This window comes from Saccopteryx leptura, chromosome 1, assembly GCF_036850995.1.
Source record: "Saccopteryx leptura isolate mSacLep1 chromosome 1, mSacLep1_pri_phased_curated, whole genome shotgun sequence".
NCBI classification, from domain to species: Eukaryota; Metazoa; Chordata; class Mammalia; order Chiroptera; family Emballonuridae; genus Saccopteryx; species Saccopteryx leptura.
The window spans coordinates 8,536,007-8,550,471 of NC_089503.1; the positions used below are offsets into that span (position 1 = coordinate 8,536,007).

Sequence of the window (14,465 nt, forward strand, 5' to 3'; positions counted from 1 at the left end):
GGCAGCCAGAGCCTCCAAAGGGAGATGGACGGTATAAAGTTCCTGGGGTGCAAGGGCCCCATTTTACCAGTGAGATCATGAGCCCTGGACCATTAACTCCGTGTCCAGGAGTAGCCCCATGTGAAAGGAGTCAGTGGAAGAAGGCCTCCAAATCACCTGGCAGCTGCATCACAGGAAGACCTAATACCATCAGCCAATATTATTGGGGTGCTATGCTTCAGTTTCTTCTGACCCTGTCCGCCCAGGACTACAGTTCCCAGGGGCCCCTGCCCTAGGCTGTTGGCCCCTAGCCAACGTTGGCCTGTAATCTGACCATCCCTCTGGAAAGGTCACTTCAGAGCTTGAGGGACAACAACAGGGGGAGCTCAGAGCAGATCAGCTTTGGTGGGGGTGGGGTGGGAGTCATAGCCCTGCCCCAGGTGACAACCCCCATACCATCCCCTGGAACTCAGTCCTAGTCTCACTTTTCTCAGGCCACCTAGTGTCAGACTGCAGGGGTGGAGGGTTTTGTCCCCCTTTGCCACATTTGTCCTTCCTACCAGAGTCCCCACAATAGCCCCCAATGTAACCACTATGGAAGCATTCAGCCTGTGGTTGGCCATCTCTGGGCAAATGTCTAAAGCAAACCAAGCTGCTCTGATGCAGGCTCCTGACTGAAAGCCCACAGTCCAGCCCCACCCTCCATCTAGAACTCGGGGAAAAGGGCCAGATCAAGGCTACCTCTTAGGCTAAAGTCAGAGCCGATTGGCTCTAGGCAAGCCTCGGGCCATTCTAGTCAAAACTGCCTGCTGTGTCTTTGTTTCTGACCGTGCAGAAGGCAGGGACAGGGACAGGGACAGGAGACCCCAGTATGCGAGGCCTGGAGGAAGTGGGTCAACAAAGGGTTGTGTATGAGCCAGGCTAAGGCTGGCCTGGCCTGGCCCCTGTGGAGCTGGGCCCTGTTCTCTCTGCCCGCTCTCTTTCTCCTCTCACCCCCAAAATAGCTCCTGGCTAGCAGGCCAAGACCCTCCCATTGCAGGGGGAGGCGGGGCATGCTGCCCAGAGACCGGCTTTAAATCACCAGCCACCCGGGGATTTCCACTCCCTGGCTGGAGGCACCGCTGAGGCCGCCTGTCCGCCCGTCCACCAGTCAGTCCGGCCCAGCCTCCTGCAGCCATGTCCCGGCCCCTGTCAGACCAGGAGAAGAGAAAGCAGATCAGCGTGCGTGGCCTGGCCGGCGTGGAGAACGTGACCGACCTGAAAAAGAACTTCAACCGGCACCTGCACTTCACACTCGTGAAGGACCGCAATGTGGCCACCCCTCGAGACTACTACTTCGCGTTGGCCCACACTGTCCGCGACCACCTCGTGGGCCGCTGGATCCGCACGCAGCAGCACTACTATGAGAAGGACCCCAAGGTGCTGCTTGGGGCACCCTGGGCGGGGGAATGGACAAGGGGACCTGGCAGGGGGCTGGGAGATCTTGACCCTTTCTGGGGTCAGTTTTCTGCAGCAAAATAAAGGGTCACTCCAGGTTCCTGAGATTGGAGGATCCAGATGTTTCAGGTGTCCCATGGGTGCTGTGGCAACCCAGCGGGAGATACCTGAGACGAGGGCAAGTTAGGGGGCTCAGGTCCGGGGTGGGGGCTGGGGGCACAGGCCCAGTGCAAACTCAGTGAGGGGCGGGGCTGCTGGGGGCCAGACAGGCCGACCCCAGGGACGGGGGTCGGACCTGAAGTGGAAGAACACGTCACTGAACGTGTGTGCGGTGTGCCTAGGTAGCAGGTGGCACGCAGCTGGGGTAGTCGGGGCAGTGGAGTCAAGTGTCCGGGGTCAGCTGTAAATGTCAGCAACCTGACACTCCTGAGCAGGCATGGGGGAAGGGCACTTGGGTGGGGCAGAGAGGGGACCCGGGAAACCAGTAGACAGACACCATCAACATCCTGGATCCTGGTGCCTCTCCTTCCCCTTCCTGGGGCTGAGGCTTGAGGTCCAAGGAGAGCAGCTAGGACAGGAGGAGGCTGACTCTAGCTGTGAGTCATTGTGTGACCTTGAGCCAATGACTTCTCTCTGAGCTTGGCTTTCCCCTCTTGGGAAGTACTTGCAGGTACTTCTCTATGCCCTGATTCCCTGCTGGGCCGTCGGGAGGCTCGTGTGGGATGGACAGGGCGCCCACCTCTCCCAAGCACCTTACTGCCTGAGGTAGAGAAGGCCAGCCGCATTTTCCAGATAAGGAAACAGGCTCAGAGAACAAAAGTGATTTGTCCAAAGTCAGAGGAAGTGCTGGGATCAGAGCCTTACGTGTTGGGTCCCAAAGCCTGAAACGGGGAGAAAGGAAATGGAGACAGCTGCGACATGCTGGGACCCAGGAGCGGGCAGGACATGGGGGAGCTGTAGGCCCAGCAGAGCCTGCCTGAATGTTGGTTGGAAGTCCTGACCTCCTCCCTCTGTGCGTCTGTGTCTTGGGCAGAGGATCTACTATCTGTCTCTGGAGTTCTACATGGGCCGGACGCTGCAAAACACCATGGTGAACCTGGCCTTGGAGAACGCTTGTGATGAGGCCGTCTACCAGGTGTGGGAGGGGTGAGGATGGGACAAGCCTTAGGGTGTGGGGCATTCCCCTGCTGTCCCTTGGCCCTGACTGCTGCCACACCCTGCCCCCTCTAGCTGGGCCTGGACATGGAGGAGCTGGAGGAAATCGAGGAAGACGCAGGGCTGGGCAATGGGGGCCTTGGCCGGCTGGCAGGTATGTGGAGGGTAGTGGGATAGGGTAGGCAGAGGGTTCTTTGGTGCTGGGTCCCTGACACTCCCCTCCCTGCACATCCCCAGCCTGCTTTCTGGACTCTATGGCAACACTGGGTCTAGCTGCCTATGGTTACGGGATCCGCTATGAGTTTGGGATTTTTAACCAGAAGATCTGTGGAGGCTGGCAGGTGAGCAGCTTTGGGCCCTGACTTTGTGGGGACCTAGTAATGACGAAGGGGACCCTGATTTGGTCATCCATCTCTGGATAGGCCAGAACTAAGCCCAGCCTTGATGACCCCAAAGCAAGCTGGTCACTCCTGAAGCGGGTGGTTCACACCTGTGGCACCTCTTGAACTCTCATACACATACCATGTCCCATCAAATACTCCGCCAGACCGGGGCCCACCCCAGAGCCCTTAACTGACATCCTATGTAGGGCACACCAGGACCACTGCTCCTGCCCTCCCCACCGTGGCTGGTACGCTAACACTGCCTTCCTTTCTCCCCTTGATCTGCCTTGGGCTCAGATGGAGGAGGCTGATGACTGGCTTCGCTATGGCAACCCCTGGGAGAAGGCCCGACCCGAGTTCACGCTGCCTGTGCACTTCTACGGCCGAGTGGAACACACCAGCCAGGGGGCCAAGTGGGTGGACACACAGGTGAAGAGAAAGTCAGGAAAGGGGGGCGGGGAGCAAAGGAGAGGGAGGAGGCGGCTCCTAGAAGAAACGGAGATGCAGGGAAAGAACCTGGAGGCTACTAGACCTAGTGCTCTTTTACCACAGAGGACACCAAATCTCAGAGAGGTTAAGTGACTTAGTTGAGGCCACACAGCTGGAGCCAGGGAAAAGTTAGAGACAAGTTAGGGTCACAAGGGAGCCAGGCCAGAGCAGAGCCGGGGAGGAGGAGAGAGGCTGCCCTGTTCCACCAGTGCCCCTCCCCTGACTATGCTCCTCTTCACCCCACAAGACCCATCAAAACATAATCATGGTGACCGGACCCCCCCCCCCCCCCCACACACACACACATCTGAACTAGAGGCTTGACAGGAAACAAAGCAACAGGCCAGAAAGGGGAAGAGGAGAGAAAATTAAAGCCTTGAGAGGGAGATTCACTTGTTCAAGATCACATCACAAGTTAGAGGGAGCCCCAAAGCCAGAGCAGATGTCTGATTCCAGCTCAGTCTGTCCTCTTGCTGTGGCTGCAGGTCACCGCCCTCCAGGTGGCCATACAGAAACTGCTAGGCTTTCCGAGTGGGGCACTGTCATCTACACTGAGGTCCAGCAGGGATTTAAGCTGCCCACCTGTCTGTCTTCTCTTGGGCCTGTCCCTTCCTTCTCCAAGTTCCAGCTTCCACTTGGCTCCAATCAGGGCTAGTTAGTATTGTGGCTGGACGAGTGGATGTGCCCCCACCTCCATGAACGTAGGCAGTTATTGGCTGTGGCCACTGATGTTCGCTAATTGTGGGAGGTGGGGCCAGCACTGGTCACTGCTAATTAGCCCTGTGGTCAATCAGGCAGAGTCCCTTGGATGGACTTTGAACTCTGTGACTCCTCCAGCCAGGCCCCTGTGGGGGCGAAGGATCCTCCAGCTCCTTCACGAGTCCAGAGTGTCCTCAAGGTTGTGCTCAGGCCAGCTGGGCCAGCTCACTTTCACATTCCCATCACTGCTGAGTGGACAACAGAACCCCACCTTGGGTGCTTAGCTCATCGCGGGCCGGCCCGTTCCTACCGCTGCCAATCCTTACAGCAGCCCAGCACGGTGGGGGTGGGGCATTAGAAACTTTGGTGGTGTCCTTCCTTCTTTTTTTTTAGATTTTTTTTTTTGTGTGTGTGTGTGGCAGAGACAGAGAGAGTCAGAGAGAGGGACAGACAGTCAGGAAGGGAGAGAGATGAGAAACGTCAATTCTTTTTTGTGGCTCCTTAGTTGTTCATTGATTGATTTCTCTTATGTGCCTTGACTGGGGGGCTAGAGCAGACAGAGTGACCCCTTGCTCGAGCCAGCGACCTTGGGTTCAAGCTGGTGAGCCTTGCTCAAACCAGATGGGTCCATGCTCAAGCTGGTGACCTCGGGGTCTTGAACCTGGGTCCTCCACAACCCAGTCCAACGCTCTATCCACTGAACCACTGCCTGGTCAGGCCTTACTTCTTCTAGTTTTTTTTAATTGTATTTATTCATTTTAGAGAGGAGAGAGAGAGAGAAGGGGGGGAGGAGCAGGAAGCATCAATTCCCATACGTGCCTTGACCAGGCAAGCCCAGGGTTTCGAACTGGCAACCTCAGCATTCTAGGTCACTGCTTTATCCGCTGCGCCACCACAGGTCAGACCTGGTGGTGTCCTCTCTCTGTGGATGAGGCCCAGAGAGGTGAAGAGGTTTGCCAGAGGTTTCCCAGAGTTGGGACTAGACCCTACGGCTGGGAGTCGGTGGAAGGCAGGGACAAAGCTTGGAGTTCCAGCTCTCTGGGCACACAGGTGAGACACAGCAGAAGCCGAGCTCCTGACACCACCCTGGGTACCCCCACAGGTGGTGCTGGCCATGCCTTACGACACGCCTGTGCCTGGCTACCGCAACAACATCGTCAACACCATGCGCCTGTGGTCTGCCAAGGCCCCCAATGACTTCAACCTCAAGGACTGTGAGTTCAGCCTCTGGTCGTCCGCAGCCCCCGCCCTGCCCAACCTATGCGTGGCCCAGGCCTGATCCTGCCCCCTGTTCCTGCTTTTGTCCCCAGTCAACATTGGTGGCTACATCCAGGCTGTGCTGGACCGCAACCTGGCTGAGAACATCTCTCGGGTCCTGTACCCCAACGACAATGTATGTTCCCCCGGGCTGGGGGCAGGAAGCCTGCAGGCATGGGAAAAGGCAGGACAGGGGAGGGTCCTCCTCTGGTGCTCCAGTCACATCCAGGACACACTGCTGGTGTCCAGGTGTCCTGTTTGTCCAATCCCAGCTAAGTGAGAGGATGCCCGAGTCCTGGGGCAGCAGGTTAGGGTAGGCACTGCGGAAAAGCTGTTCCCTGGCCCTTGTGCACCCCTCTCCTGACCCTGTTCCCATCGCTACTTCTTGGTTGGGGAAAGACCCTTGGGTCCCGGAGATGGGGCAGGTCTCGGTGTCTGGGGTCCCTCCTGGCCACATCCACGGTCGTGTTAAGCCGTGTCCTCACTGCCTTGACGCTGCTCTGCCTTACACTGTCCCCAGTTCTTTGAGGGGAAGGAGCTGCGGCTAAAGCAAGAGTACTTCGTGGTGGCTGCTACTCTCCAGGACATCGTCCGCCGCTTCAAGTCCTCCAAGTTCGGCTGCCGCGACCCTGTGCGGACAAGCTTCGATGCCTTCCCAGATAAGGTACCGGGCTGCCGGGAGGGCCGCCCCCTCCACCTGTCGCGCTGTGTGACATGCTCTCTCTTGCAGCCTCAGCCCGCCCGCCCAGTTTGTAGATGAGAAAGTGGGGGCTGGTGGTGTGTGAGGGTGGCCTGCTCGGGATCCTCCAGCAGCGGGCTCACGACCTGGGCTTCCCTCCTGCTCTTGCCGCCGCTGCTCCCACGACAGTCTCCACCTGCGGCTCAGCCCTAGAACTATGCTGGGCCCTTGCAGGGCGCACTAACCAGAGCCTTGGTTTTGAGCCCAGACTGACTCCCCGTCTGCCCCTCCCAACAGGTGGCCATCCAGCTCAATGACACCCACCCCTCCCTGGCCATCCCTGAGTTGATGAGGATTCTGGTCGACCTGGAGCGGTTGGACTGGGACAAGGTGGGCTTCCGGACCCTTCCGCCCCTGCCTGACCCTCTCTGCGTTAGGCTTCCCTGCCTGGTTTGAGGCGTGGAAAGAAGCGAGCAGAACCCCCACTAAACGGATGGCAGTGTGAGGCCCAGAGGGCGGGTGTCCTAGAACCCGGCACCACAGCGGTGGCCGGGCTCCTGGCTGCATGGCGTGCGGGGGTCCCGATTCTCCATCCCTCCGCCAGGCCTGGGACGTGACAGTGAGGACCTGCGCCTACACCAACCACACAGTGCTGCCCGAAGCCCTGGAGCGCTGGCCGGTGCACCTGATGGAGACGCTGCTGCCGCGGCACCTCCAGATCATCTATGAGATCAACCAGCGCTTCCTCAACGTGAGTGGAGGAGGGATGGGCGGCGTGGGGCACGTCTAGTGGGGAGGGCCCTGGGCCGAGTTCTGAGGGCGCAGGGCTGGGGACTGGGTTCCTGCAGCCCATCCTAGCTCTGGCTTCTCCACAGCGGGTGGCGGCCGCGTTCCCAGGGGACGTAGACCGGCTGCGGCGCATGTCACTGGTGGAGGAGGGCGGGGTGAAGCGCATCAACATGGCCCACCTGTGCATTGCCGGTGCTCACGCCGTCAACGGCGTGGCCCGCATCCACTCTGAGATCCTCAAGAAGACCATGTGAGACCCCGACCCTCCTGCTGTGCCTGCTCACTGCTAGAACTCTGTCCCTCGTAGGCTCGCCCCTCACTGCACGGCACAGCTGGCCCCTCCACAGGTGGCACTGCTCTAACAAGTGTCCCAGCCCTGACGGCGGGGCCAGGCCTGTCCCCAGGGGACTCCCTCTTACACACAGCAGCACCTCTGCCCCCCAGGCCTTATTCATCAGGAAACCAGGATAGGGACCCCAGAAGAAGGCCTTCATCCCACAGGGGTGAGCGGTGACCTCTGAACTCCATTCTGCAGCTTCAAGGACTTCTACGAGCTGGAGCCTCATAAGTTCCAGAATAAGACCAATGGCATCACCCCTCGCCGCTGGCTGGTTATGTGTAACCCCGGTCTGGCCGAGGTCATTGCTGAGGTGAGAGCACACTGTATGGCCAGTAGGGGTCAATGTGGGTCACTGCAGGAATCAGCAGGGTCTGGACACGTAGGTGGTTCACTGGAGGGTACTCAGTGGAGGACTGAAATTCTGGTTGCATTTCGTTCCAAGCCTCGCATGCGCTGGGAGGAGGGAACCATTTTCCTACTTGCATGAAGATGTCCTGTGGGCTACATAGGCCCTGGGTAGGAAGGTCAACCTGGTGGAGCTGACGATCTAATGGAGGGGTCGTCAATAGGTCACATGCGAAGCGAGACTGGAAGGGGACACAGGTCATTGCCTATATAAGGAAAAGGCCAGGAGGAAGACTTACTGGGGTCGGTTCAAGGTCGGGAGGGGAAGAGGATGGACCTTTTCAGATCACAGCCCAGCTGGGAAGCTGGGGAGGGAGGGGCTGTCGGCCGGGGATGGGGCTTGGCTGACCTGGAAAGGAGCCCTCTCTGAGGGAAGACAGAGGAGGGAACGGCCTGGCTGAGAGCCATCCTCCCACAGCGCATCGGGGAGGATTACATCTCAGACCTGGACCAGCTGCGCAAACTGCTCTCCTATGTGGACGACGAAAACTTTATCCGGGATGTGGCCAAAGTGAAGCAGGTAAGGATTATTGCCACCTGGGACCCCTGTGCCAGGCCTGATGTGGAGACGACTGGAGGGCCAGAAGTCCTGGTCAGGAGTGGCCAATAGAGCTCATCTCTCCTGCAACCCCAGGCCACTGGTAGACGTTGCATGGAGTCTGTGGTGGGAAAGCATCATCGGACCTCACTGGAAGCGTGCTGACATTGATTAGCAGTGTCTGCCCTGGTGTAGGAGTGGACGAAGGTGGCGTGGGAGCCCTCTGTCCTTTCCCTTCCTGAGAAAGAAATGAGACTGTGGGATCCCCTGAGGCTGAGGCCTACTGGTGAGCTCTCCCCCTCCCCCTCCCCTGCCTTCAGGAAAACAAGTTGAAGTTCTCTGCATATCTAGAGAAGGAATATAAAGTTCATATCAACCCCAACTCACTCTTCGACGTCCAGGTGAAGCGGATTCATGAATACAAACGCCAGCTCCTCAACTGCCTCCACATCATCACCCTGTACAACCGTGAGTCGCGGGAACCCCACTCGATTTCCTGGTTTCCCTCTCTGTGTGCCTCCCTGCACACTGCCTGCTTCCTAGGCAACGTCTCCTTTGGCTTCGGGACAACTCTTGGGACATGGAATTACCCCCATTTAACAGATGGGCAAATGAAGCTCAGAGAGGAGAGGGGACAGATCTGAGGCCACATAGCAAGTGATTGTCCCAAGTCAGGCCTGCTGCCTCCCACCCACCCTGGGCCCTGGCTAGATGGGTACTGTCGCGAGCTGCTTCCCAGAGGGAAAACCTGGCCCACTTCATCCTTCTCTTTCTCCACAGGCATCAGAAAGGAACCCAATAAGTTTGTTGTGCCTCGAACTGTGATGATTGGAGGGAAGGTGAGAAGCTGGGCCACAGACCCTAGCTCTTGTCTTTTGATATCTGGGTTGAGGTCAGCCGTGGCCGGGTTGCAGGATTTAGGTCGGGAGTTGGGCCATGGAGCTGACTCCAGACTGCCCCCACAGGCTGCCCCTGGGTACCACATGGCCAAGATGATCATCAGACTCATCACAGCCATTGGAGATGTGGTCAACCACGACCCCGTGGTGGGAGACCGGCTTCGTGTGATCTTCCTGGAGAACTACCGAGTCTCACTGGCTGAGAAAGGTGGGGTGCTGCCGGTGGGGACCCTAAGGAGGCTCTGATTAGGTGGTGCCCAAAAGAGGTATTAGTCATCTCGCCCTAAGGTACTTGAACTTTAAAGTAGAATCTGGAGAGAGCAATGATTAAACCATGAGAATGTCCCCCTAATGGCAGAGTTTCTGGCAGTATGGGTGAAATGATAGGAAGGTGGGTCTTGTTGGTGTCTGTCAAGTCACACGACGGAGCAGAATGCGGTGGGGGGGGGGGCGTTCAGGTTAGACCCCTGATGTTCAAGAATCATCAAGGGGCTGGGGAGTGAAAGGGAGACTCAGCTGCTGAGGACTGGAGATGGGGGGGCAGGGGCTCTGAATCTGGCTATGCCGAGGGCCAGATGAGCTCTGGAGTCCCCAGCTGGGGTGGGACTCTTCCTCTGCAGAGCTGACCTTGTCCTCCCACTGCTGCCCCACAGTGATCCCAGCCGCCGACCTCTCCGAGCAGATCTCCACCGCGGGCACTGAGGCCTCAGGCACCGGCAACATGAAGTTCATGCTCAACGGGGCTCTGACCATCGGCACCATGGACGGAGCCAACGTGGAGATGGCAGAAGAGGCCGGAGAGGAGAACTTCTTCATCTTCGGCATGCGGGTAGAGGACGTGGACAAGCTTGACCAGAGAGGGTGAGGAGGTCAAGGGCTCCTAAACTCACAGTCTGTGTGCAGAGGGCACCAAGGCGTGGCTGCTGGAGGGGAGGGCCGGGAGTAAGGGGCGTGCCGGGAAAGGCTAGAGTGGGCCGCTCCAGGTCTCAGTTATGCCGTCAGAATTCTGGAAAACTTTTGAGATAACTTACAAAAAAATAAGGTTAATAAAATGGGAAAAGAACCTAGAAACACGGAACTGAAGGAAAACAAAGAGAAAATTATATCAAGTCTAAAAAATAATATTATCTCTGGAACTGGAAGTAAATCTAAATTCTTAGCTCTCTGTCAGCCATGGCAAAAAGGAAAATAGGAATAACTGTACTTGTGGCCACAAGCACAGCTCTTTAGAGGAGATATTTCCCTGGCATTATGTTTTTATTTTTTTAATTTTTAAAAATTTTTTGTATTTTTCTGAAGTTGGAAATGGGGAGGCAGTCAGACAGACTCCGCATGCGCCTGACCAGGATCCACCCGGCACGCCCACCAGGGGGCGATGCTCTGTCCATCTGGGGCATCGCTCTGCCGCAATCAGAGCCATTCTAGCGCCTGAGGCAGAGGCCACAGAGCCATCCTCAGCACCTGGGCCATCTTTGCTCCAATGGAGCCTTGGCTGCAGGAGGGGAAGAGAGAGACAAAGAGGAAGGAAAGGGGGAGGGGTGGAGAAGCAGATGGGCGCTTCTTCTGTGTGCCCTGGCCGGGGATTGATCCCGGGACTCCCGCACACCAGGCCGACGCTCTACCACTGAGCCAACCGGCCAGGGCCCCTGGCATTATGTTTTTAAATTTTATTTTAAAATATGAATTTTTCTTACCATAAAAGCAATAATGCTCATAAATTAAAAACACACAAAATTACAAAAATAAAATGTCATCCATAATTTTGTCACCCAGATTTAAAGTCACAGTTCTCTTTTTCTATGTATATTTATATATGTGTGTCTATGTGTATAGTTTTTACTTTTTTTGCACGTGTGTGTGTGCACGCGTGCGAGTGACAGTTAGATAGGAAGGGAGGGAGAGAGAAGCATAAACCTGTAGTTGTGGCACTCTTAGTTGTTCATTGATTTCTTTCTCATATGTGCCTTGACGGGGTTTGGGGGGCGGCCTCCACCTGTGCTAGTGACCCCTGACCCCTTGCTCAAGCCAGTGACCTTGGGCTCAAGCCAGAGACCTTCGGCTTCAAGCCAGTGATCTTTGGGCTCAACCCAGTGACCATGGGATTATGTCTGTGATCCCACACTCAAGCCAGCCACCTCAGGGTTTTGAACCTGGGTACTTAGCATCCCAGGTCAACATTCTATCTACTGCATCAGCACCTGGTCAGTCTATGTGTATGATTTTTAAAATTTGAGAATAATATATGTACCATTTTGAATGCTGATATCTTTCTTTTTTTTTTTTTTTTTTGTATTTTTCTGAAGTGAGAAGGGGGGAGACCCACCCACATGTGTCTGACTGGGATCCACCTGGCAAGCCCACTAGAGGGTGATGCTCTGCCCATCTAGGCTGTTGCTCCATTGCAACCGGAGCCATTCTAGTGCCTGAGGTGGAGGCCAAAGAGCCATCCTTAGCACCCGGGCCAACTTTGCTCCAATGGAGCCTTGGCTGTGGGAGGGGAAGAGAGAGACAGAGAGGAAGGAGAGGGGGAGAGGTGGAGAAGCAGATGGGCACTTCTCCTGTGTGCTCTGGCTGGGAATCAAACCTGGGACTTCCACACGCTGGGCTGATGCTCTGATATCTTTCTTTAAAAAATTTATTTATTAATTTTAGAATAGTGGTAGGTCCTCAATAAATATTGATTAAAAAATTATTTATTAATTTTAGAGAGACAGGAAAGAGAGGCAGAAACATCAATCTGTTCCCATATGTGCCCTGACTAAGAATTGATCCCATAATCTTTGTGTGTTGAGATGATGCTCAACTAACTGAGCTATCTGGCCAGGGCTACCTGATATCTTATTTAACATTGGAGAGGCATTTTTCCATGTCATTAAATAGTCTTCAAAAATACTTTTTTCTTCAATAATACTTTAAATGATTGTATAGTGTTCCATCCTATGGACATGCCATAACTTATTTAACCACTCTATATAGTTAGACATTAAAGTTGATTTTACTTATTAGTGTAAATATCACTGTAGTGACCAACATTTTATATCTCTGCCCACATCTCTGATTATTTCCCTTAATAAAATTATTAGAAAGGATATTTCTGCATCAAAAAGTGTGAGTTCTTAAGGCTTTTGATACATATTGCCATATTGTTTTCCAGAAAGTTGGGCCCTGGCTGGTTAGCTCAGTGGTAGAGCGTTGGCCTGGTGTGTGGGAGTCCCAGGTTCGATTCCCGGCCAGGGCACACAGGAGAAGCGCCCATCTGCTTCTCTACCCCTCCCCCTCTCCTTCCTCTTTGTCTCTCTCTTCCCCTCCCGCAGCCAAGGCTCCATTGGAGCAAAGTCGGCCCAGGCGCTGAGGATGGCTCTGTGGCCTCTGCCTCAGGCGCTAGAATGGCTCTGATTGTGGCAGAGCGATGCCCCAGATGGGCAGAGCATCACCCCCTGGTGCGCATGCCGGGTGGATCCTGGTCGGGTGCATGTGGGAGTCTGTCTGACTGCCTCCTCCCTGTTTCCAACTTCAGACAAATACAAAAAAAAAAAAAAAAAAGTTGGTGCCAGTTTACACCCCCACCAACAGCTTATGAGAGCTGGCATTCAATATTGAAAGGAATTTCTCCTGTGATGCCTGACTAGGAAGTTCAGACTTGTTCCTTTGGGTGGAAGGGAGATGTGAAATGTTTTGAGCAAGGTCTGACATGTTCAGAACTAGGCTCCAGTAGGGAAATTTTGGCTGTAGGATGGAGACTGGACTGGAGGGGGGCAAAATACAGATGGGGGACCAGAGGGCAGGTAAGGATAGAGATGAGACTGGCCTTGGGGACGGTTTTGGGGGTGGCTGAGATGGGCTGTGCTGCCTCAGAAAGTGGGACACTGGAGGAAAGCTGGTGGCGGGCACAGCAACTGCCCGGTTGGACAGTCTAAGTAAGTTTAAGGACAGTCCTTAGGATAAATGTTAGCTCCTCTTGGAGCCTGAAGGGCTGGACTTAGGATAGTGGAAGAAGAAGCTATTCTGGAAACACTGGTTAGAAGACGGTGGTGGTATGTGAGCTCTGACACCTCCTTTCTGCTCTCTCCAGGTCTCAGTGTCCTCACCCACATAAAAGGGGGTGAAAAACAGCACAGAAAGAAGAGGGCCTCCAGGGAAGGAACCCCAGTGGCAGGTGCAGGGAGGGCAGAAGCAGGCTGAACCTGGGGCTTAGAACTTCTGGGATTTTCTTTGGAGGAAGAGCCAGGACCCCCTTTCCTGGGTGCTGACCGGTGCTGACCGCAATTCCTCCCTGCAGGTACAATGCCCAGGAATACTATGACCGAATTCCTGAGCTTCGGCAGATCATTGAGCAGCTGAGCAGTGGCTTCTTCTATCCCAAACAGCCCGACCTATTCAAGGACATTGTCAACATGCTCATGCACCATGACCGGTGAGCTAGCCGCCCAGGGATCATGCAGGTGGGGCTGCTGGGCTAAACAGGTCTTGGTGCATTAGGGAGGCTGGGCAGGGGTTCTGGGCCGTTGGGCCGACTCCCTTGGAAGCAGCATCACTCTCTAGGTCCCTAGAAGTCCACAGGACAGGATGGGCTTGGCCCTTGACCTCACGGAGCCTCCTGCTTCTCCATTCCCCTCCAGATTTAAAGTCTTTGCAGATTATGAAGACTATATTAAATGCCAGGAGAAAGTCAATGCCCTGTACAAGGTAAGAGGTGCTGGGCCAAGGGCTGGCAGGACTTTGGTGGCCCTGGCTGGGTTGAGGCAGAAGGTGGGGACCCTACCAGCAGAGTGAACCCAGAGTTCCCTTTTGACTTGTAGAACCCAAGAGAGTGGACGCGGATGGTGATCCGGAACATAGCGACCTCGGGCAAGTTCTCCAGTGACCGCACCATTGCCCAGTACGCCCGGGAGATATGGGGCGTAGAGCCTTCCCGCCAGCCCCTGCCAGCCCCTGATGACACTGTCTGAGTCCCCAGACCAGACCCCAAACTTGCCCTTGAGTCTGTTTGCAATCCCTTGGTCCAACCCCATCTCCTCATCCAGAGGGTGAGGTACTGCAGTAAGCTATCCAAGCCTCTTCCTGAAACACTCATTACCCTCCCCCAGCCTTGAGGCCCAGTGTCCAGTGTGCCTGAGGACACTGCTCCTATCTTGTCTTCGGGCTTCCTGCCCCTCCTATTTATGGGTCTGACCAACTGCACCTACTCCTCAATAAATTGATTCTCCTTGGGAGCCTCCCTAACTCCTCTCTCGGTTGTGAAATATTTTTAGCTCAGGGCTTGCACAAAAGCAGCTGCGCAGTCACCGTGGGTTGCCCCCACCCGTGTCAGGTGCATCCCCTCGGAAGGGGGGTGCGGCCCATGGAGGCAGGGCCCAGGACTCTCCAGCCCCCATCCCGACGTCACCCTCCACGCCTCTCTTCCCAGTACTGTGTC

The 14,465-nt window shown here is 55.5% G+C and overlaps 1 protein-coding gene across 1 annotated transcript; it reads left to right on the forward strand.

The window, feature by feature from the left end:
- Window positions 1–1,059: 1,059 nt before the first annotated feature.
- PYGM (glycogen phosphorylase, muscle associated) lies at window positions 1,060–14,272 on the forward strand. Its single transcript, XM_066359001.1, has 20 exons — window positions 1,060–1,398; window positions 2,450–2,551; window positions 2,647–2,725; window positions 2,809–2,912; window positions 3,252–3,383; window positions 5,245–5,356; window positions 5,453–5,535; window positions 5,920–6,063; window positions 6,376–6,468; window positions 6,683–6,829; window positions 6,954–7,117; window positions 7,403–7,517; window positions 8,031–8,132; window positions 8,471–8,618; window positions 8,931–8,989; window positions 9,116–9,257; window positions 9,703–9,910; window positions 13,329–13,463; window positions 13,669–13,735; window positions 13,849–14,272. Exons 1-20 carry the CDS (start codon window positions 1,156–1,158, stop codon window positions 13,996–13,998), a joined length of 2,529 nt encoding a protein of 842 aa, XP_066215098.1. The 5' UTR covers window positions 1,060–1,155; the 3' UTR covers window positions 13,999–14,272.
- Window positions 14,273–14,465: the final 193 nt, after the last annotated feature.